Genomic DNA, 24,722 nt, shown 5'->3' on the forward strand with positions numbered 1-24,722 from the left:
AGGGAAATAAACATTCAGAAACGGTGCTCAGTGTCTGAATACAAACCCACCTTTTATTCAGTATACAGAAGGGCACAAATACTGTGCTTGTGGTAAATAAGGTTTACAAGTACATGAGAGACTGAACAAAAAAGGCATTACATACCAGCCATTGGTGACAAACTATATGAAATGTTTTTAATCTACATAATTTCCCTGCTGATGCTATTTTTGATGTTTCTGGCAAAAAGTTTGATCTGAACTGCACCCACACGCTAGCCCAAACAGCTTAACACGAGCAGGGTCGTGGTGAACCGGAGCCTAACCCGGCAACACAGGGTGCAAGGCTGGAGGAGAAGGGGATGCACCCAGGACAGGACACCAGTCCATCACAAGGCACCCCAAGCAGGATTCAAACCCCCCCCCCCCCCCCCCCCATCATATGAAATATTACATATCTTCAAATAAATACCCACACCATGATGGTATTAACTTATGCACATTCAAACAGAGGTGAATGTGACTTTTTTGCAGTACTGCATATATAAAATTCAGCTACTTTTCTAGGGTTTCAAAAAAGTATAACTGAAAATTGTGACACACAATACCAGGTTCTTTGCAAACAAGTTACCTTAAAACACACAGAAAAGCATTACTTTCACAGTATTAAGAACTCATCTGACATTACAATCACACACCCAAAAAAAAAAACAAACACACTGAACCACACAGTGTATAGAGTGGTATTCTAGTTTAAATCGTGACTTAAAATACATAAGCCACCTCATTTGGAATTTAATATAATTAATGACCACATAATGGTCTAAAATGTTTGACAGTAAGTAGATTAGCTGTATGGTTACCTTACCAATCATACCCAACACCACTTTATGTAATTATTACAGTAATCAAATACTTGTGTAAGTACCATTACTAAATGACTAAGAGAAAAAAAAAAGGCAGAAAAATTTTTACTGGATCTCCTGCTTTTAATCAAACTGTCAGTTTAATTTTTCCTTTTTTTGTGAAGCCGGTTAGGGAACAAGTTTTAGGCAATAAAAAATACTGTCTAAAGTGTCTAAACATTTAAATTCCTATGCCCTGAAACAAAAGGTTGATTTCAGTAATTGAAACAAGTTTTGTGCCATCACCAGTGATACTTCTGTTATTTTGCATGCATATGTAATATGCACAATATTGAATGTTGCATTGCTAGTGCAGGAATGGATGTGCAGTAGAGAGGTGAATACCTCTATGTATTGTACAATATACCCAATGCTCACATACAATCTGCTACTTTATACTAACATTTACCTGTAGAAGCCTGTGTAAAATCAAGTTTCAGTCCACAAGTACATGACACCCATCAGGTCTAAATCTGACCTTTAAGTCAACTATATGCTCTTAAAATTATTTTTGTGTAGCTCTAAGACAGTCCCTTGAAGTGAACAAGACTTGCATATTACTGCATTTTTCTTTGATTATTAATAATTCAGGTCAGCTTCTGGAACTCAGTTTCTATCCTGGAACTGCTGTTAAATACATTTTTAAAAAACTAAAGAAAAACCTGCTCATATTCCAGTCATAAATGGAACCCCCAGTGTGCAGCAGTGCTCTATTCTATCCCTTTTCCATTAGCCAGAATGACCCATTGCATAGTTCAGCAATAAATACTGTGAGCAACCAAATCAGAGCAACACATGATAAAGAGTTAAAGTGAGGTGGCGAGCTGCACAAGCCTTCCAGACACAGTTCGACCCATTAGTAACATACATTGTGCAAAATTAATGCTGGTTTGTGTACAGCCCAACCTCCTGTATTTTGCTAGAAAACACAAGTTTCTCAAAGCAGGTCTTCAGAGACATCTCTGAATGGGCAAGTTGCTACTTTTCACCTGGATGCACCGTGAACCCCCTGTCTGGAGATCGGCATTAACAAACATTTACCACTACAGACACAAGACTGCAGGACACCGACGCTTTCAAGTGTCTGGACTAAGGTTTGACAGAAAATGAGCCCCTTGTAGAAAAGGAAACATTTGTTTAGACTTTCAAATCCCTTAAGAAACACTGTTCATATTGCTGTTGTGTTTGGCCCCACTGTATTACGCCATAGATGATGTTCTGAGAGAAAGATGAAGGAGGGGGAGATAGGATGGCAGGCCAGACTTGAGGAGTGTATTCGACACACACGTGCACGCAGCAGCCTGCTATGGCGGCTTTATCGAAGCAATTCCCCCTGCAAACTGGGCCACTAAAGTTGTCATGAAATACTGACGAGCTTTGACTGTGTGGCATGTGTGTTCACGTGATCAACTCAGGACACCAGGTTGAGTTACCAGCTCAAGTGTTAAAGGAACACAGTCTCACTGCATTGTATAAAAGGCTGCTGCACAAACTCAAGGCCTAAAGCTGTGTTCACTCTTCCAGTCTGGCAGTTCTGAAAACGGTCAAAAAGCCACAAAAAGTTTTTCAAAGGCCCCTAAAGCTAACAGCTATATTTTCTGCTGCATGCTGACAAGTGAGGAGAGGTAGACATGCACGACAGTTGATATTATAATCAAGGTGGCATAAAGAAAGGGGCAAAAAGAAAACAGCCTTTCACAGAACACGCTGGATGTGACACATCTTTGAAAAGGATCAATCATTACTAGCCTACTGACACTGGGGGGGAAGTCCAGGGGTTGTGGTAGTACGAATATGTGCATGAAGTAGCTGCTGGTCCCGTCAGCCTTCAATAGCGGTACAGGTGGTAGGTGCTGACCCAGGACGAGGGGAAGGCCCAGGCAGGAAACCGCTTGAGGATCCTGTTCAGCTCAGGTGTCTTCTGGTCCTCACCGAAAAAGTAGTGTGACGCTATGGCAACCGAGATCATACCTTCAGGACCAGACGGATCTGAAGAAGAGGATGGCTGGAGAGGAGGAAGGGGGGTGACCCAGAGTTTGAGATTTACTTACATTCTTTGGAAACCTCCCCAGACTGTCATTTCTTCATTTGCTACTTAACTATATAAGCTTTTTCAGTGCAGTTTATTATACTTTTTTCCCCAGGTCAAAAGTTCTGAAGATGTGTTTCAAGACTGAAATTACATACAACACTTCGTATTGCTGTTACGTGATAACATTTGTTTCACGAAACAGATGTACCATATGGACATAAATATAGCATCATTTGATTATCAACATCAGCTTGTCCACTGCAGGGTACATCAAGGACTGGACATCGGGACATGCGCACGCACACACACGCACACACCGATTGGAAGTGATTGCACAGAACTGCACTCCAGACCTCGAATACCTCCTGATCAAATGCCGACCATTCTACCTGCCCAGGGAGTTCTCGGCTGTGCTCATGGCCACAGTTTACATCCCACCCCAAGGGAACACACACGGCGCTCTGAACGAACTATACCACATCGTCACTAAGTACGAGAACAAGCACCCAGATGGACTGTTCTTCGAGTTCGAGAACAAAGACCCTCCGGTGCAGATCCCCACTGCACTGCACGATAACGCCAGCCTCACCATCTCTGTAGCACGAGTGAGAAAAACCTTTAGCCGTGTCAACATCCGCAAAGCTGCTGGTCCGGATGGAATTTCAGGGCGAGTTTTAAAAACATGCAGCGAACAATTGGCTGCTGTGTTCACGGACATATTTAACACCTCCTTAAAAAGCTCAATTGTACCCACCTGTTTCAAAAACACCACCATTATCCCCGTTCCTAACAAAAACAAAGTGAGCTGCCTTAATGACTATCGCCCAGTGGCACTGACCCCCATTGCAATGAAATGCTTTGAGAGGCTGGTGCTGGGACACATTAAGGACACCATCCCAGACACTTTGGATCCACTGTAGTTTGCCTACCGCCACAACAGATCCACTGAAGACGCAATATCACACACACACACTTCACACCATTCTCTCTCACCTGGATAAGAAAAACTGCTATGCAAGGCTATTATATGTGGACTATAGCTCAGCATTTAACACTGTCATCCCAACCAAGCTGATCCACAAACTACTAGGGCTGGGACTGAGTGCCACATTGTGCAATTGGATCCTGGATTTCCTCACCAACAGACCCCAGTGTGTGCAGGTTGGAAGCAATACCTCTTCCCCAATGACCCTCAACACTGGCACTCCACAGGGAAGCGTCCTGAGCCCGGTTCTGTATTCTTTGTTCACACATGACTGCATGGCCAGGCACAGGTCCAACACCATCATAAAGTTTGCTGACGATACCACCGCTGTGGGTCTGATCACCAACAACGATGAGACGGCCTACAGAGTGGAGGTGAGGCTCCTGGGAGAGTGGTGCCAGGACAACAACCTGTCTCTCAATGTCAGTAAAACTAAGGAGCTGGTGATTGAGCCGTATCCTGTTTCTGAAGTCATCCACCCATCTATATAGGAGGGGACATTGTAGAGAGGGTAAACGGCTTCAGATTCCTAGGGGTCACCCTCACTGCCAAACTCACATGGACTGAGCACACAGCATCAACCATCAAAAAGGCCCATCAACATCTCCACTTCCTCAGGTGTCTAAAGAAAGCCAGGATGCCCACTACAGTCCTCACCACTTTCTACAGGTGTGGAGTCTGTCCTCACAGGATGTACTACACCCTGGTGCGGTAGCTGCTCCATACAGGACAAGAAAGCCCTAGAGAGGGTGGTCAAAACAGCTCAGGGAATCATCGGCACACAGCTACCAGCAGTCCAGGACACCTACACCACACTCTGCCTCAGAAAGATGATGCGCATCATGAAAGATCATAGTTAACCTGCACGGGCACTTTTCTCTTCTCTGCCATCTGCAAAGCGGCTTAGGTCTATTCAAACCCGCACTGCTAGGTATAGGAACAGCTTTTACCCCACTGCTGTAAGAGTATACAACAATCACCAATGTGCAACCTTTAGTAACTAGAGTTGGACTGCTCCACCCAAACACATTGGTAAATTACACTGTCACTTAAGCATTCTCATTCAGAATTCTCTGGCTGTCAACTGGTATTATTGTTATTACTGTTACCATTATTTATTGCTATTGCTGTTGCACTACTCACTGTCATTGTCATTGTTTTGTTTGTGCAATATTTCTATTGTCTCTGTTCATAGTCTGTGAAGAAGCATTCAGGAATAATTTCATGATACTTGTACGTGGTACTTGTACCTATGACAATAAACTTGAACTAACACACACACACACACACACACACACACACACACACACACACACACACACAGCAATAATTTAGAGTTACTTATTCGCCTGCAACACGTCTTTGGACTGTGGGTGGAAACCCACATAAACACAACATGTGAACGCCATAAACTGAGTTGGATTCAAACCCACAGCCAAAGAGCTGTAAAGCATCAGTGCTACCTGGAGCACAACTGTGCTGCCCTAACATAAATATACCAGATGAATACAAATAAACCAATCCATTTTTCACAAGGATTCACCTGAATTTCAAACCAGAAGTTCCAGGCAGGTGCATCAAGGCCATGAGAGTAGAAAATGAAGTACTCTCCCTCCAGGTCAAACTGCGGAGTGCCGTTTCCGAAGGACCAGCCGGACAGTCTGGCTCCACTGTGAGGCATGAGGTACAGGGACATGTGGCTGGGTCCTGCAGAGTCGAAGGAACAACGGGACAGGGGAGCCCAGGCATGTCAGTGTGAAAGTGCAAATGCCACCAATGGGACGCATCAACCATGAAGGCCTTGGTCTGAGCAGGACAAACTAATTTAATACCATCTCCTTTGCTTTTTGGATGCATGATGCAAGTAATTCTTCACACAGCCTCAGATGCAACAGTGTGATTGTGTCAAACAGCAAGTTGTACCTTTCACTTCAAATGACAGCTTGGTAGTTCCCCATTCTGTGTTGTCTCTGGAGAGCAGTTTGAACTCCAGAGGTGATTTGGGTGTAACTTCAGGTGCTGGAAGATACCAATTTTTCCTAAATAATGGAAGGAAAAAAAAAAAAAAAAAAAGAGCCTCTTCATCTTACTTTACATAACATCAATATAAGACAGAAGAATGGCAACTCAATAAGATTAAAAGCAGCAGCTCCTGTTGGTGACACAGACTAGCAGTGGACTTCAACTCAACTAAAATGTGTCCAGCTATCACAGCTTGTCCACTGCAGTGCACACAGCTCCTCACTCATTACTCTTCCTTTCTTTGGACCAGCTGGATTCATTCACTGGATTCTCTCTCTCTCACACACACACACACACACACACACACACACACACACACACACACACACACACACACAGAGAGAGAGAAAGAGGTCGTATTAATGCAGTATCGCCCAGCGGACACAAACCTTTCCTACTGATAAAATCAATAACCAATTAGGGTAGTGGCTAGATCAATAGGAAGTTTCTCACTTGACCAGGAACTTCACGGGCAGGAACCAGGGGAAGCCACAAAAGGGCAGGTCTTCATGGCACTTGGTGCGCACGGTGTCATTGATCTCCGGCACATGCGGTGTAACAAAGCGCATGCCTGTGTAGTCAAAGCTGTTGATCCAGAGGCCCGAGTCCCTCTTCTCCACAGTTCCATCCAGCCGGTGCAAGATACGTGTGGTATGCTGCAGAAAAGAGGCAGTGCTACCAGTCTCCATAAATATCATTACTGCCTGTTTCATGTGCCACTTTTTGCCCAAATTCAGCTCCTCATTGCTGCATTGCTTCTTTTTTGCACATTACATTGTTTGTTAAGTATTTGAATAAAGACTAAATGAAAGTAGGCTCAAAGCAGAATAAGCATTTCAAGTGAACCATTTTTGTGAGTATCAAATGAAAACACTGCCAGCAAGACTAGCTTACCTGTACAAAGATTCGCTTGGGCCGGGGAGCAGTGGGATCTGCTGAGTAAGGAAAGAACAGGCCGCAGGACACCAAAATGAGCATCACCATGAAGATGGTCCCCAGGCCTGTCAAAATCCATTTTGTGCTCTTGGCCAGGTAGATGAAATGAAGCTATGAGCAAGACAGATCAGAATTATGCCAACATTAAAATTTGTAGGGCACACATCACTTTCAGGTCCATGGGGGGGACATAACACATAACCCCCCCCAAACACAGAAACTCAAATAAAGACAGAATGCTACTGTATCACAACACTAACCAAGTAGGAGAAGAGAAAGATGGTGCCAAGGGTGATGAGGGAGGCCAGCACTACATCTGGAGGGATCTCTGTACCACTCCGTCCCAGGATGGGGGTAAAGATCTCAAACACAACCCAGATGAGGAACATGAAGTGTACATAGGGGAGTGCCAGGCCCAGAAGGTACAGGATGCAATACTTGGAGGATGAGCCTGAGGAAAAGCATTGCAGAGGGAGCAAAGGTAGCTGACAATTAGCAACATCTGACTACACTGCTCCACACTAGGTCATCTACAATTGTGGCTGTCTGGCTTGATAAACACTTGTTTAGTCAGACACAGAAAGCTCACCTTTGCATCTGAACTCTGATATGAGCAGCAGCTTGCCCACCAGTGGGAAGGCCACCATGAGCATGGGCACGTAGGCAGAGCAGAGACCCCGCTGTGTGAGGTACAGAAGGGCGCAGCACCATAGCAGCAGACTGACATCGAAGAAGAGATCGGCGAGCTCAAGGCGCCGCACGCCCTGCTCAGCACATTGAGAACAAGTGTTAGAGCAGCTCAGTCAGTTCAGAAGGCACTGCACCCCCCCAAAACATCCTGTGTAATCTACTTATTTCCTCAATGCAGCATTATATTTTTCCTACCATCTCACCCCTTGGTGAAATTGTAAAAGGAGCTTGCTAGCTTACTACTGATATTGAACATTTACCCTGAAACCCTTATAAAAATGTACTGTAATGCAAAACTGCCAACAGTTATGTAAATAAATGAATAAATGTAAAAAATAAGCCAGTTTTTTTTATTTTTATTTTTTTTAACAAGTGTTCTTTGGAGGCATGCTCAGTTGCCTTTATAATACACAACATAATGATAAGGAACTGTTAAACATTTTTAACCTATAAAAGAAAAGAGGGAGGGGGGGCATAAAACCCAACAAGACAATGCAGCAGCTCTTCAGTCAAATGAAATAGCCAGGGTGTTACAGTGACTGTTGGTAAGCACACTAATGCAGCAGTACAATGAAAAATGGCCCCACTACATAAACTTGGAAAGATGCAGTACTTATAACAATGGCTGAGGAAATACCAAGCAAGCCACTAAGGTGAGGATATCCTAAAATACAAACTTCCAAGTAACTAGTTTGGCAGAAGAACCCTGTTTTGTACTAGGAAAGGAAAAGAGGGGGGGAAAACAAAAGCAGCAAACCAAAAGACATCCTATTGGGCTATTATACCTTATACTTGCATGCTTATTTTGTTTCTTATAAAATCTATCTATTAAAAGAGGTTTGCCCAATTCAGGGCCATGTCTGCCCAGAGGCTGTTCCTAAAGCATAGGAGAGAAGGCAGGGTACCCTGGCAAACATGTAAACTGCACTCAGCACTACCTGCCATGCCACTCAACACTTAAGAACAGAGCAATAACAAGGACAACTCAAAGATTCAACTAAAACATTTCCAAATCATTATTTGGTGTTCCCCCTTAGCAAAGACTCACACTGAACTCATTGAAAAAGGTGAGGAAATCCTTTCAGATAGTAGTGTAACATAATAGTGATAGTATGTTTTTATACAAACAATTAAAATTTAATGTCACCAGTGTCATTAATGCATGTTGCATTGGTAAAACTGACAGTACCGAACTTCCGCCCATTAAACTACAAAAAGGATCTTGCAACTGCTTATTCCAAAATCGAACTGACAAGAGACAGTTTATTATTTGTGATGGAAAGCCAAAATATGAGAAACAGACACCATGTAGCACTGAGGGAAACCAAATACAGCAGAATTACATTCTTTTTTTCCCCCTTTTCATGTGGTTAGGTTAAAAAAAGTCTAACATAATACTGCAAGTATACAAAAGCTTTCATAGCTCTTTGAATGTTTTTCCTACCTTCACTGACCGTTGTAAAAATCAAAGTCATTACAAAGTGTGTTTTAAAAAAGTAACTTTTGCTGTACACTCATATGCACTATATACATTCTCAAATGCACACACAAGAACAATAAATACATTTTGAGAACTGGAAAACATATTTCTTCCGTAATGGACATACATGCTTAGTACTAAACACAAGAAGTTTTAACTTACACACTGAGTGTAGGTCGGAAGAAACACAATCTTCTGATTGTTTATGAAATTACATGGGTTCCAGTAACAACACATACTTTGTACAATAGTGTGCCACGTGAGACACAGAGTACCACTGTAAATACCAAAGTTAACAACTAACTAATAAATAATTACACTCCACTGGAATGTCCAGCTTCCCAGATACCGGCCTGAAGAACAAGGTCTGCTGCCAACAATTTTCCCTGGAGGTGTGAGCAAAATGTCACGGTGACTGAAGTGGAGTTGCAATGTCACACTATTAGGAACAGTAAGAACGGCATGCTGCATGCAAGCCAACAAAGCAGGTGACCGTACAGTAAAGTTGCGTCTTGCATTCATTTCACTTCACAAGATGTCTAGTTTTACAAAATCACTATTGCCATGTAACACCTTCATAGCACAAGTACATTTATTCATTTAGCAGACAAATGACCTTTAAATATTTACTTTGCACACTTATTTTGCAGCAGCTTGGTCTTTAAATTTAAACGGGGGAAAAAAAAAAAAAGCCTCAATGCCCAACACAGACTGAAGTTTTTCTGACCAGGTGCAAACTTGTCAATTAGTCATTCTTGGGAGTGTGAACTTGGCACACTGGAAAGAAGTTAAATAAAAGAATTGTACTGTGAAAAGAACTTCTGGACTTCCAGGCAGCTCACTTAAAACACTCTTTAATTGATGTTCCAAAATAACTAATTTGTCTGGGCCACAGCTGTGGTGCTACCTGGCTAATTGTGGTTGACCAGACATATCTTTCTCTGGAAACAGTCTCAGCTTCTCCTAGGATATCCACAGGTATTCCCCGGCATCCCAAAAAAAAGTGAAAATCTCTACTACGCCCTGCGTTTTCCCCAAGGCCTTCATTTTTTGTCTATCCAGTACACATCCCATGAGAAAGACTCAGTGCCAAAACCACCTCAGCTGGCTACTCTCAATCCAGATGATAAACTACTGACAAGCAGGCAGGAAGCATTTACAGGAAGCACTTACCCCATAATACAGGTTCTTAGCCAGAGTGTGGATGAAGATCATCTTGCCCACAGATGCAGAACCATACAGGCAGACTGACATGTAGAAGTGATTGTACCAGAACATGGATTTGCCCATGAGTGTCACCAGCAGAGCTACAATGAGCACCGAGAGCAAGGTGACAAACCAGCTGAGGACAGCCAGCCCAGTGGCACAGAACAGCTCACGGGCATACCGCCCACCTGTGGGTGAAGAGACGCTATGACAACCCATTTCCCAATATGAAACTGAGTGGATGAAATGTCCAACTTACAACACTCAATTCAATACTGTGGCAGATGTAATGTGGAAACTAGTTTGAAGAAATAGTTTGCTGTGTCATTAAATAATACAGTATATAATTTTATTAAATATTTTCCTTGTGCACCCCAAGAGATGCTGACACATCTGTGAGAAAATGCTAATATGATCATTTGTCTGTAGGATCTTGTCATCTGAGAAGTAAGAGCCTATGGACAACCATGCACTCACCCCCACTGCTAGGTAAAGAACACTTCTTCCCAAGGTAAAGGAAGGTCGCCATGGCAGCCATGTAGTTGATGATGGTGCCAACACGAGCTGGGTATGCCACCATAAAGACACCCAGCAGGTCAAAAAACACCATATTCCCATGACGATACTCTGAGGAATCTGCCAGCTTCTCAGACATAGCAAGATGTCTCAGTACAGCAAATATGTTGTCCCCTGTTAGAGCATTAAGAAAATTAGACATAAATGCACCATAAACACCTCAATGCTATTTTGTTTTAGAGAGCATACACAATAATCTAAATCATAATCTGCTGACTAAATACAAGTACCTTGCACAAATGCACAATTTTTTATTTTATTTTGCTGTATTGCATCAACATCTAAAGCTAGAACATAGGAATATAAATATTTTATAAAATTAGAGATAAAACAAGGATTTCATAGTGTCAGTTACAGAACTGAAACAAGGCTTTGTACATTTCCAAGCAGAAACAATAATATTGTACAAATATGGAACTTGGGACCTTCTGAGATCAACTACTTGATATTAATGACCATATGCTTAATTCCAGCTCTCCTCTATATAAACCAACACAACAGTTAACAATGACAGAAGAAACATGAAGTCTTTAAAGAACACAACATGAAAGATAAGCAGAAGGGAGTATCTCATAGCTTATTGACCCAATAATTCATTCTTATATTTGCATACATGTATACATTTAGCTGACACTTTTCTCCAAAGTAACTTTCAACATGAAGCTACCTACAGTTACTATCCATTTACACAGCTGGGTATTTTTAGGGTAAGCATCTTACTCAAGCATACTACAAGGGAGGAGGGATCTGAACCTACAACCTTTGGGTCCAAAGGCAGCAGCTCCAACCACTACACTACTACCTGCCTCATTCTTCTTTCTGACACAGTTGTGTGGCAACATGCCACACTGCTTGGTTCACCTTGAAACAGAAACATGATCTTGTTCTTGCCCCAACAACAGATCAACTTCTACACAATACTCACGTTTCCATTAGTAATCCATTAAGATCTTGAACAACTGACCAATGTAAAAAGTCAGTTCAAGATCCGCTACACCCGAACCAGACTGCTATGCTCTTCCACATCTGCCTGCTTGACCACCACTTCTGACTCAGAACTGCTGAATCTGTCCAGATTTACAAAGCATCTTAAAACTCACCTCTTTGTGACTCACTTCACCCATGATCTCTTAAGTTCATGTAAGGTGTAAATGTTCATGCACTATAACTTTAAGATCACGCCCAGATAAACCTTTATGAAGCTACTCCTGTAATATATCGTACATGTTTCTATGTTCTGGGTGTGTCCCCTCCCCCTCCGGCCTCACGCCGTGTTGGCTCCGGTTCCCCGCGACCCCATATGGGACAAGCGGTTCAGAAAGTGAAAGTTTCTATGTTATCTCAAAAAAAAAAAATAACTAGGAAGGTGATCAGGAATTGTGGATATTTGGATAAAGCTTTATGCAACTACTCGTGTGAACAACAATGTTCATATGGTGTAGAGACACTAACTGCACTTAAGAATTATGCATCTGCATCTAAGCCTCTCTGCTACTGTAATGCATACATTGTATTTTCTATGTACGTCACTTTGGAGAAAAGAATCTACTAAACAAATAAATGTGAAGTCTCTGCCATCTCCTTGCATTTTGGCAAAGTGTATCAGACTGTATTTGTGCTGTATCAGCCATATTCAACGGAGCAAGGGCCATTGCTAGGCGCATGGCAGACGTACCAGCTCGCTGTATGGAGTCGGTCAGAATCCTGTCAGGTGTATCATACTTGGTGTGGTAAATGAATCCATTTTCGATGAAGGCCAAATCAATACCTGCGTGATAAGATCATGTAAGGTTGAGGGCAGAATAGACTGTGACAGTTGACAGATATAAGTCAGAATAGTCAGTATAAGACAGAAAAGTTAGAGAAGAGCAAAAGATACAAAAATAAGTGTGGGTAATTTCCTATACTGCAACAAGGATAACCTTACAAGCAATAAAGGTGCCATGTTTTGTATTTTTTTAATATAACCATTTTAAATATTCTTTAAAAAAAATTTCAAACAAAAATGCTGTTTCATAATGTGCAAAAACAATTCAGCTAGCAATTATATACTGGGAAATTCTGGACACCATATGCACAAAAGTTAAACAGCCAGTGGATCTTTGCTGCTTTGTGAAATAACTTCAGGTCTTGTCTAAATATACTGAAGTCAATCCAGTATTTACTTAAGATAAATGCTTCTGTTGTACAAAAAAAAAAAAAAATAAAGAAAAATTAACATTTTTTGCTCAGCTCAAAATAAAGAAGTAAAAGTAATATATGGGTTGATCTGCCAACACAAAAAAGAAAAATGTAACAAGCAAATTTTGGCTTAAGTTAAAGCAATATTCTCCTCAACATATCAACCATCAATCTTAGCACAGCACTTGGACTCTCTAACTGGCCTATCACAGAACAGTATCTCAGATCCTCGTGTTTCTTTCATTTAAATGTTGCAAAGTATTCACTGGAACTAATGTATAATTATATAATTAAATGAAAGTAAAAGCAAGGATTAAATAAATAATCAAGTTGGCAAAACTTTTGGAAACTAGATGGCATGCAAATGATGTGTGCATTTGGAGGATACATGGGTTATTACAGAGAAGAATTACATGCTTGTTTATTAGCCTTATACAAGATTCGAGGAAGTTGGGTAAATCAAGGGAATTTAGTGAGAAACAGTACTGCAACAGTCAAAACAGCGAGAGAGCAAGAGAGTGAACACATTACGAACCTGGAATGTTCCCAAAATCTCTGTAGATGCGAAAATCAGTGTCGGATGGAATCACCCCGCTCTGGAAAACCTCTTGGCCAACCACCGAGGCAAACGGATGCTTGGCTGCATGGACGTATGCCTGAACCAGCCAAGGGTTCTCAGGTCCTGAGAAGCATGAATTTCAGCAATGAAGGCTGACCTCACCATCATGTCAATTGCTAGTAAGGCATATGATACTTTGTCACTTTGCTTTTTATTCCTTACTTCAAAAACAAGTTTGTCAACATTTTTAACTGCTATAAAGTAAACGGTGTTGTCTAGAAGAAAATGTATAATGACAGGTTAACATAGCACATGTATACCTGTCTGGAAGACTACTTCTTTGCCACCAACACCTGCTGCCTCCAGGTTGATAAAGGCCCTGATTTGTGAAGCCCAAGGGTGTTGCGTGATAAACCCATGACTTGCCTAATAGAGAAAAAGAAGGGGGGGGGGGGGGGGGGGGGGATATCCTATTTAATGCACAGATGAGACACCATACTTTTTAATAAAAACTGGACAGAGTTTGGTAAATTTTAGGTTTTCCTAACATTGAAACGTGGAAGAATAAGCTCCTGGCTATAAGCAATTCCTCAGGAAATCAGAGAGCCTGAGAAAATTTGTCCAAGAAGATGGGGGGAGGGTTTACCAATACCTCCCCTTCAAAAAATATTTGTAACTATATTTATTACACAATATCTACTAAATTAAATTTGAGCACATCCTTATCTTTGAAATAATCTATTTGAGCTTTGAAGTTAATAGTTTATGTTCCATAAAAACCATAGACTAATAATAAATAATTAGGTACACTCATTCAACAATTGCAAGACTTCACTCCTACAAGTGACATCCCATCAACTCACCTGAAGCACATTCTCCTCTGCCCCATTGAAGAGGAAGACCACCCCATGCAGCAGGGGTGTGGAGAGGTTGACCAGGGCACGCAGAACTTCCAGCATCACCGCACAGCTGACAGCATCATCACTTGCACCTGTGACAGACAGTGGACGACTTGTTACAGAGCATCATTAGAGAACCACATTCCTACCATATGGCCAGTGGCAGGACTGTATAGCCCAGGCTCTGAAAGAGGACCTTCCCATCAGCTTAGCTAGGAAAGCTTGGCTACCTGAATGCACCCTTTGTTCAGTAAGAACTATGTTGCATATGATTTTGAAAAACCATGTTTCTTCAACTGCCCCAGAGGGTCAGACTACTTACACAATTTCTATACACACGATAGATGCTAAGAAGATGGTTATGAAATAACATAGCGTAGCTTAAATTAGCCTAAAGGGCTAATTTAAAAGTAAAAAGCTGGCAATTAATGTAGCACTAGCCATCCTTGAGAACTGAGTGTCAAGAGCCAAAGGACTTGCAAAAACCTCGATTTTACCAGCAATCAGAAAAAGGTCTGTCAAAATGCCAACCAAGGGACATCTGCAGGGTTAATCTGCTGTTAGCACCATATTGAAACCATAGTAAAAATCTAAGCACTGATGGCTACACGTAATGGAGCATACAATAGCATACTAGACATGATGTTCCCAGATCCAACTGAGGCTCCTAAAAATTCCTTCAGAACACTGAAGGTGACTAAGTGTATTTTGACCTGTAGGCAAGCATAGCACTGTTCACCTCCTTGTACCATTTTAATGGTTACCCTTGAATTACTCATACTGTTTCTGGGCAAGAAAAAGGAAAAGAAAAAAGAATTCCCACCCCTTAAGCATCCAACAAAACAGGTATGTGCTGCTCACTTAATAGGAAGATAGAAATCTGGCATTTTCCTAGGTTGACTTTCAGGCTTTTAAAGACTTTACATGAGATAACAAGCTAAAGTGAAAAGCAGGGTAGCAGACAAGATTAACCAGACTTTTGTTAGATTTACAAATAAAGCTGCAAACACAACTAACTTATTTTTTATAGAACTGTTTGTGACAGTAAAAGTTTTATGGAGTTTCTGTCACGATGGGAGGTTGTACTGGCAAATGCATTTAATAAGTATGCAATGTTTCGTGCCAAGTGGGAACAATGTTGATGGCAAGCCCCTGTGTAGTGTAGAACAACAGGGAGGTGGAGGGCACAGAAAGGGCAAGTCATGTGACTGTGTGCACACTGCCGTAGGCCTGGAGCCAAGGGTGGGCAGGGCTTGTCTGGGCACCAGCACACTCCGAAGCTAAGACACAGTGAACCTCTCGAACAGATTAGGCCTTGTTTCCCACAAATCAGCCTCCACTGAGTAAGCGGCCAGAAAGAGGGTTTTCTTTCTTCATTCTTCCCTACAAGGTTATCTGTCTATTAAGAATCTTTGTTCTCTACAGGGTTGTGTTGCATTTGTCAGCTTACTGTGTATAGGATACAAACGCTCTGGAAAACTTGTTTTTCCATCTTTCACAAGCCCAGCTACTGTTCAACTCACTACTAATACCACTTCCATGCTGCTACTGTATGGAAGAGTTTAAGGTGTTCAGACATTCCTCATCTATTTTAATGCCCTTAGAAATACCTCCACAATCACTTTCCCACTGATATACCTATAATTTAAAATAATCACTGTTAAAAGGCTTCCAAAAACTTTTTGCATCACTGAGGAAATGGATTACTGAATTCCATCTTAATGTGATCCAAATGTTCAATTCAACATCTTTTTCTTAGATAAGCATTTATCTCAAATTCAAAAATAAAGTCCAAGAGTCAACAACCTTTCTCACACAGGTAAACTTGGTGCAATTCAGAAAACCATGGCAAACAATCAGCAAGATCACACCTCTCTGCTAACTCTAACTTGAAGGTTACTGTTTCAGTCTTCAGAGGACAAAAAAAAAAAAAGCTGCTGAACAAAGTGCAAAACTGTCCAACAGAACCAGTATATTAACTGCAGTTGTCTATCATCGCCACATAGACATCTTTTTTCTCATTTCTAAGAGTGTCAATTGTGAGCCTTACAGTGTTGCTTCAGTTTGCCATGTACATCTAATTCCAACCCGGACACCTCCACACCTTTCACACACACTGCCCACAGATGGCAAAAGGGAATTAAGACACATGCATGCAGTTTTTCCATATCTGATTAACTACTGCATGACACATGTAAACATATCAATCTATGCATACGAGTGGCATCTCCAGCACCGAAATACCAGTGTACTGCACAGCAACCCCCTCGACAGCACTCTTCACGAGTAAAACTGTGGTGACCATTTCTACAGTGCAACCACTTTACAGGAGATGTTAAACATCCCCCCTTCTCTAAATACTGTAAACTGTAAAATCTGCTTTACATTTAAATATTGCAATAATTGACTGCTTAGCTAACATATTTACCCCTAAGCTATTTACAATTTTAGCTATTCAGACAAATTTTTAACCGAATATGTTCAGATTCCTTTGCATCAAGTGCAATAACACGACATTTCCTAGAACATGAATCACCAACCTTAAATGCACACAAATGTATTTACTCATTTAGTTGATACTTTTCTCCAAAGCAACTTGCAATGTTAAGATACCTGAAATTAATTACCCACTTCTACAGCTGGGTAATTTTACTGGAGCAATTCAGGGTAAGTACCGTGCTCAGGGGTACTACAGCTGCAGATGGGATTCGAACTACCATGCTACTAGCTGCCCCTATTTGATAACTATGCTACTCACTGCCTTGAAATATGTAACATGTATCATTTTAGGAAAAAAAAAAAAATCATACCGAGAACAGGATAGACATTTTACTGCTCTTTTTCTGCATGCTAATTTTTGAAACTGGCCTATTTGGACACAATTTTTGTAGCTGGTGAAGTCAGCAGAACAAAATCAGCAGATGGACACCTGACAAATAAGATGCTCCTGAAACACTTGGTGACAAACCCATAATCCTACCTGGGCTGTTAGCCACTGAGTCAAAGTGGCAGTTGGCCAGCATGAGATGCTTGGCCCCACCTTGAGGTTCCAGTTTGACAGCAATATTGGTAACCTTATCATAGTAGCTAGTAAAGCCTCCCAGGAAGTCAATGCTGAAGGAGCCTGTGGGCCGCTGGACGTCCACAGAGATGGAGTGGTGGCCAGCTGCAGTTGCTTCCCGGATGCTCTCAATCTGGGCAAGCAGGTAGTTCACCGTTTGCACCTCATTCTCTCTGCTGCCCACGGGCCGGGGTCCCACGCTCGTGATATGGTCCAAGTGCTCCCTGCACAACCACACAAGCAACCGTCTGTAAAACAGGTCCTTAACAAACCTTTGCAGAACAACTCGTACAGAAAACGAGACGATTTTGTAATATGGAATCAAAATGAAGCTCCCTCTACTGAAAAACCAAATGGTCACAACTATAACGAATGTTTACAGGTATATCATTTCAGCTCAATTAAAGGCTGGGACTTTTCAAGTTTATAGGGGAAATACATTATTTCAACCCTTGTCAGTTTAACAGTGGTTTTGCAACCCAAAATCATGTGACCTACTCATACTGGCCAGAAGATTTTTCAGGAAACTTGTTTGGGAAGGTGACTCACAACTGGAGTTTCAGATTTTGTTTGGTACCAATAACCACCTTGGCAAAGGAGAAGCCCAAAAATGGCTGCAACAGTGGTCCTTCCTCTAGCACTAAGTCTCTATTCATATCATATGTTCAAAGGGGATCCAAAATTACTTAACTTATTAACAGCTATGTTCCATTTGTTTCCATTGCGTTCTAGCTATGCGCCATTTGCATTTCTGACGCAAATTACTTTTCAACCCTGCAGCATCCAAATTTATATTTAATTGTGAAAAAGCAGCCAAATGTATGATACACCCTAACTGGAATAGTTCACTACAGTCACTGGAGCAGGAAAATTCCCCTGCTTTATATATTTTGTAGCCTTTAATATGTTTGCTCTGGAGCAGCGGCAAGGAAGACAGTAATGAATTTAAGGTAACATTTAAATGAATAAATAATAAAAATTAACAACTATAGTAGGTATCCATTATCAATAACCACGTGTTGTCCAATTATGTAGTCCTTGGTTCAAAGCATATTTCACCAAGTTTCCATTACCTTTAATATATATATATATATATATATATATATATATATATATAACACACACATCATATATATATGTAACATGATTTTTATGTAATACTGACTGAAGCCCTAGCAGTGCCTTCATGTTATAACTGCTACGCAGACACACGCAGACACAGCCCGCTGGGCGCTTTCTGTGACTGCGGTCACTCTGGAACTTTCCGAGTGTTTCGCCGGGTAAACGAACTTTATCCCCGACGCAGCGCGGCAGCGTCTCACCTGGCCCTGGTGGAGCTGAACTCGCCGGTGGGCTTCGCCACCACCAGCTGCTGCAAGGAGAAGTGAACGAGTCCCCACAGCAGCGAGATGAAGAGCACCACGGCCACGAGCAGGGTCTCCTCGCGCAGCAGCAACTGGCTCACGGTGGGCTTCCGCTTCACTTCGCCGCAGCCATTGTTGCTGCACGGTTCGCGGAGCTCCTCGCTCTTCCGCGCGGCATTATGTTGGTGCCCGTACGCTTTCACTCTCCTCACCGTGTTGTCACTCTCCATCTTTACAGTACAGTACAGTACACGAAGGTACCGCTCAGCGACGACTGAGCGACCTTCCGACGCAACGGGTACCGCGGAGGGACAAACCTTAGGTCCTCTCTGGTGATTGGGAAAAAGCGAACGCTGTTAATAACAGTGTTATGGCGCGAAGCTTAGCAGGTGGCGAGTAATATAATTTCGAGAATTTTCCTCACAGACTTAGTGTTATCAAGAAATAAATTCTACAGTACCCCAACTTGTCTTTCACTTCGAAAAGTACGCGAACAATATGCTGCTAGAGACGCTGTGTTGTGTACAGATTTATATTTATTATTGGCAGACGCAATTGTAGTTTTACTAACATCAAATGTGAACATTGTCTTCCTTTGATCGCAAGATCATTGGCATGTAAGGTATTCCTTTTGCAAAAGCTTCTTAAATGTGATTTAAATAATTAGGTAATTAATAGATACATGTTTGTAATTTGTTTCTAAAAGTTAAAATTAAGAGCCAGCAGACAGCGCAGTTGTTACAGCCACCGACTTACAGTCAACGGACTCCGGTACAAACTCCACTGTATTGTAACGAGCCGCGTTACCGCGAGTTTGAGCGGGAAACCCGTTTATTGTGAATAATTGCATTATGGGAAATGTGAATAAAGTGTGCAACCACTGGGGGGGGACTTATGGGCAAAATAAAGTCGTGACCGTGTTTGAGGGTGAGTGGAGGGAAAACCTGGGAAGCGCTAAGGAGGATGGGAAGGCTGTCTTGAGGTGTAGGCCCTTGCGAAAAGAATAGGGCGTTGGATGAAGAGCCTTATATTTCTGTGTGCTGGTGTCCTAAACGTACGTTGTGAAAGTCCTTCTTCGCCCCATCAAAACCCGGAGCGCCGCGCGCCAGTATGAACCTTGAGGAAGACACCTAATTGCTTGAATAAGGTGTACAATATATATAAATCATTTTCTCTTTTTGGAGGAAAACATCAGTTAAACAATCTGCCACGGTAATGGACTATTTCAGTTGTGATTTGCATTTACCTTAATCGAGGGTTATGATTGGTTGAGACTGTCCATGTGACAAAGAGGAAGCATAGCAGTGCTAGTTGGTCTTCTTACAGCATGAGTGTTACCATATCTAAATTACTTGAAGGACTATCTCTCTATCCAGTACTTGTGTGAAAACAGTGTCTAACCACCATTACTTAAGCTCTATTTGTGCAGTATGTTTCCAGTGTAATGTAGATGTTAGTACCACAAGCTTGAATCAGAAATTGTTAGTGACATGACTGAGGGGAAAAACTTTTAGGGTTTGGGATAAAGTGTGTATCTCTGTCCCAAAATGTCAGACCAAAGCGGTGATGTAGTTGTACAGACAACGTAATGCTTAAGATGATGTAGTACAGAATGTCACTTAGGAGAACAGCATCAGCCAAACGAACACTTTCCACTAATACATGAATTATTTAACTTAATTTTTCACAAATTGAACCAAAATGACTTTCTTACAGCTCTGAGTTTCAGCTAAAAATATTTCTTTTGTTTGTTATTCTGACAGCATTTTTAATGACCTTCTCTACTTGTTCGATTTCAAATGTTGAGTGGGTGGTTCATGTGATAACATGGGAATGTAGCAGTCTAATCAAAAGCTTTATACTCTGTTACTGCCATTTTCTTACCAAAAACAAGGTTGTAACTGATATTAACTTAAAAACATTTACTTCCCCTCTCTGTTCCCTAAGTTCTCAGAAGTGAGTTAGCTAAAATTATAGAATATATATGTGTGTATATACTCATGTGTTGTCAGCAATTAAGTAACTATATAATAGGGATGCAAAGTTTTAGTGTTTAGACATAACTGTATATAATTGGCAAGCAGCTGGTGGCGTCATGGTTGGTGTGGCTGCCTTGGACTCCGAAGGTTGCCGGTTTGACCCCTGCCTCTGGCTTTGCTGCCCTTGAGCAAGGTGCTTACTCTACAATTGCTTCGGTAGCTTTGCCCGGCTGTGTACCTAGGTACCCAGTTGTGGCTCTGCGGTGGTCTGGTGTCCCTTCAGCCTTGTGCCCAGTGTTTTCAGGATGGGCTTGGGCTCACCGCAACCCCCCTTGGAACAAGCAGTTATTGAAATTGGTGGGTTATGTAATTGCATTAAAACTGATGACTTAAAAATCAACTTTGTTGGAGCCTACTACTGAGTGATACTGGAAAATCATAAATTGGAAGGGAAGAACATTCAAACCTGCTTCTGAACTCTGTCCAGGCACTGTGAGGCACCAGTGCTACCTGCTGTACCATCATGCCATTCCATATACATTTCAGATTTTAAGAAATTTTAAATATTAATTTGGCCAATTTAGTATGTAAAAGGATTGTGTTAGCTGAAACACTGATTTGAGACCAGAAAAATCTGTGGGATTATGGGATGTAAGACCATGATTGATTATTTCTTAATTACAAGCTACTCTACACTGGATGTCATGATAGACTAAGCATGCTTCAACTATCATGCTGTTACACCCTCCCCCATTTAGCAGACATTCATTTTCAGAACATTTGGTACAGTGGACTGATTTAGAGGACTACATCTTTCCTTCCCTTAGCAGAGCCTTTCCACTCCGTAGTGCATAACTGTTCTGTTAAGAGTGAGACCTGCTCTTTTTCACAACTGTTTGACAAATGACTCCCCAGTCCCTCTGTTTTTATCTTTACCTATTCTTTCTGGGATAAATAAAATGCATCTTTCTACAACTGCGTGTTACAGCAGGTGTTTAATCTACAGAAGGGAGAAAAGCATTATGGATGCACACATTAAACCACAATTTATTATTTACAATTCATTTCTCTTAGTGTTTAGATTGTTGTAAGGTCCTTCCATTCATCTTATCTACTTCTCTTCTGATTTTTTAAAAAAAAAAAAAAATATTTTGCATACATTTAGGTTCATTTCTGGGAATTGGGAAAGCATTCATGCAATTAAATTCCCCTGATGGACAGATTCCCAGGAAAAAGTAGTTACCCTGGCTGAATAAGAATCTGCACAGCAAAAAAGCAAAATCTGTATGTACTAATGTATAATTTATGAGTGATTTTCATGGCCAAATGTTACTTAGTATTAAAAAATTTTTATGTCATTAAAAAAACATATATATATATATTCACAATATACTTATTGAAGCAAGGGTACAATATTAGCTCAACTTAATTGTTGTAAAGAATACCTGGATATTGTAAATGACAGTCACTCTTTAATATGTAGGATCTGTATGATGTTGGAGGACTGCAGCTGTGCATCCCTGAGCTAACCTAAAAAGGTAGCTGATTTGTATTTTTTATACTTTGAAATGTATTCTGTATAGGAATGTTAACTGCAGAGCAACCATCTTCAGTGTGTCTTGTTTACAGCTCTTATGCTCAACAACAGCAGTCAGCAGACATCCTTCACGAGTTGGTAAAAGTCTCAGGGGGTTTTTCACGCTAATTAGGCCCATTGAATGCTTTTAAGCATGAGCCTAGAACCCGTGACGGTCATAAGAATTCCTGCCCTCCTCAGTCCCTGCCTCTCACAAGCCAAAGATTTAAGGGAAGAAAAGCGAGTGAACAGCTAAATGGGATTTTCTTTTTAATCAGAGCTGCAACATTTTGATTACCTGAAAGCAACCTACAATCAAATTACTTCATTTTGGTAAGATTTTATGCTTCTTTTTAGCCACTTGACCGACTGAGAAACAGCGATCAGTTGATAGGTTTATTGGATTAATTAAGATTAGTGTTTTAAGATTTTTAAAAGGACAACCCAGTAATTTTCATTAAATTCTTATCGAATGATTTAACTGGTGCTTTGTGTAACTACAGTTAAAACCCTGGAATCTCATTATAGAGTCATACAATTTTAGACTATGGAAATCTAGCATTATAGTATTTTTTTCAGTGTTTGATAAATGTAATGAAGACTGTCCTAGCAATTAATTGTCCTGCATTTGATAGTTCCACATACCAGATGTGCTGCACGGTACATAACTACAGCCATGTTTAAATACCTCAGATAAGGAATTAATTACAATAAGAATGCAAAGCTGACTGTTCCTCCTCTTCATATTATTTGCTTTAGGTTAAGAACACCAAAGGAGGACAAAGATGCCACGAGGAGATTTTAATGTGCATTTTGAAAGCAGAGGCGGTGGATTCTATGTTCGAGCAGAGGAGTCAGTTTAATTTTTCTTCTCTGGTTCCTTTATTGTATCATATATAAATCTCTCCTTCTCGAATGAGCATGACTTGAATTGTGTTACAATTTTACATTACAGGGCAGCTGGAATAGCTTTCTTAATCATAATTTTGGCAGCCCTTTTCATAATTGGATGCTGGTACTACAGAAGAAGGAGCGGGTACAAAATAATTCAGGTAGCATTTATTCCTCCTTGGTACAAGATGGTAATTATGGTTTTTCTGAACATGCTTGAGCTCCTCCATAGGCACAATGCATTAAAATTGTGAAGAGTCATTAAAGGGAACAAATTTGAGTGTCGTTTGACATTGGTCCTGCCTGAAGAGAACTTTTGCCCTCAGACTCAAAGCAATGGCCAAACCTGGAGGTCACTGGCAAGGTCAGGACAATACAGCGAGGGAGGATCGGCTGCTGAGAATAAATTTGCCCTCAACGAGTTCAGCAGCCTTCGTCCGGTGGTAAGGCATCTGTGGAGTTGGCAGTGAGAGAGTCTGAAGGGCTCTAACTTCTATTGCTAGAACACTTAATTAGTTCTGAGTACTGAATTTTTGCCCAGAGGACATCAGGTTTAAATTCATTGTTAGATATTGCAAATGTTGAACATATTCCTCCCTAACTTTTTCAGTGGAATACATGTGCATAGCCCATGAAAATAAGCAGTTAAAAGTCTTAAGGCAAATTTTACATCTGATAAGCATCTTGATGTTCAAATAATATTTAGTAACAAAATTGATATCACTGACATTCAGTTTTTTGAAATATCTAAAATGGAAATGGATTTTTCCCTATTTATACCTCACAGCTGCTACTAAAAGACTTTCACCTTTCATTTTAGATTTAGCATGCAGTCAACATGTTTGAGAACATTTAAGACACCGTTTAAGCAAAACGTCTGAAATGAAAATGTTACCTTCCTTGTATTTCAGATTCCGAATGCCCCTCCGGCATATGAGAAGATCTCATCAGGGCCTTTACCCCCGCCCTACACCCCCTGAGGGACTGAAGAGCCCTACTGAAGTACAACCCACAGATGGCACTCTAAATTCTGTCATTTGTTACAACATTAATCTGAAAACATTTTGATTTAGTTCAAGACAAAAAATGCCATCTGATCATTGGAGAAAAGTCAAAATAAAACATCCACACTTTAATAGCAAGTAAATGTGTTGTTTAAATGTCTTCCTTGTATGGTATTAAGTTGAATGTAGTTTCTTATTATCCTACTGCCAAGCTGAGAACGAACATGAAGGTTTTTGCATGCCAAGAACTGTAAACATGATTAGGAAATAGATTATACAGTATATGGAACAGGTAAAGTATAAACATTCAATAAAACAATCTCCAGTGGCCAGACTGATGTACAAAGAATTGTATTTATTTTCATGCAGATATTTCTGCAATAACTTACCTAATGGA

At 41.0% G+C, this 24,722-nt stretch overlaps 2 protein-coding genes across 2 annotated transcripts; one reads left to right on the forward strand and one right to left on the reverse strand.

Annotated features, from left to right (window-relative positions):
- Positions 1-420: 420 nt before the first annotated feature.
- ermp1 (endoplasmic reticulum metallopeptidase 1) lies at positions 421-19,117 on the reverse strand. Its single transcript, XM_018755019.2, has 15 exons — positions 18,834-19,117; positions 17,431-17,735; positions 14,415-14,542; positions 13,872-13,977; positions 13,528-13,674; positions 12,487-12,579; positions 10,713-10,925; positions 10,203-10,423; positions 7,449-7,623; positions 7,120-7,310; positions 6,818-6,970; positions 6,377-6,579; positions 5,825-5,940; positions 5,445-5,608; positions 421-2,889 (listed from the first exon to the last, which is right to left on the reverse strand). The coding sequence occupies exons 1-15, from the start codon at positions 19,103-19,105 to the stop codon at positions 2,713-2,715; spliced, it is 2,664 nt and encodes an 887-aa protein (XP_018610535.1). The 5' UTR covers positions 19,106-19,117; the 3' UTR covers positions 421-2,712.
- Positions 18,904-24,652, forward strand: mlana (melan-A). Its single transcript, XM_018755031.2, has 6 exons — positions 18,904-18,977; positions 22,709-22,763; positions 23,190-23,283; positions 23,386-23,482; positions 23,648-23,764; positions 24,233-24,652. The coding sequence occupies exons 3-6, from the start codon at positions 23,216-23,218 to the stop codon at positions 24,299-24,301; spliced, it is 351 nt and encodes a 116-aa protein (XP_018610547.2). The 5' UTR covers positions 18,904-18,977; positions 22,709-22,763; positions 23,190-23,215; the 3' UTR covers positions 24,302-24,652.
- The last annotated feature ends 70 nt before the right edge of the window (positions 24,653-24,722 follow it).

Source organism: Scleropages formosus, chromosome 6 (genome assembly GCF_900964775.1).
Source record: "Scleropages formosus chromosome 6, fSclFor1.1, whole genome shotgun sequence".
Taxonomy (NCBI): domain Eukaryota; kingdom Metazoa; phylum Chordata; class Actinopteri; order Osteoglossiformes; family Osteoglossidae; genus Scleropages; species Scleropages formosus.

What these genes read in the sequence shown, in the direction of transcription:
- ermp1 (XM_018755019.2), bottom strand. Translation starts at nt 19,105, where the DNA reads ATGGAGAGTGACAACACGGTGAGGAGAGTGAAAGCGTACGGGCACCAA. An exon ending in TTCAGCTCCACCAGGGCCAG is followed by an intron (nt 17,736 to 18,833) that starts GTGAGACGCTGC and finishes GTGGTTGTGCAG; the next exon opens with GGAGCACTTGGACCATATCA. An exon ending in CCAAGCGAATCTTTGTACAG is followed by an intron (nt 6,580 to 6,817) that starts GTAAGCTAGTCT and finishes TCTTTTCTGCAG; the next exon opens with CATACCACACGTATCTTGCA.
- mlana (XM_018755031.2), top strand. Translation starts at nt 23,216, where the DNA reads ATGCCACGAGGAGATTTTAATGTGCATTTTGAAAGCAGAGGCGGTGGA. An exon ending in TTCTATGTTCGAGCAGAGGA is followed by an intron (nt 23,284 to 23,385) that starts GTCAGTTTAATT and finishes TTTACATTACAG; the next exon opens with GGCAGCTGGAATAGCTTTCT. An exon ending in GCGGGTACAAAATAATTCAG is followed by an intron (nt 23,483 to 23,647) that starts GTAGCATTTATT and finishes TTTTGCCCTCAG; the next exon opens with ACTCAAAGCAATGGCCAAAC.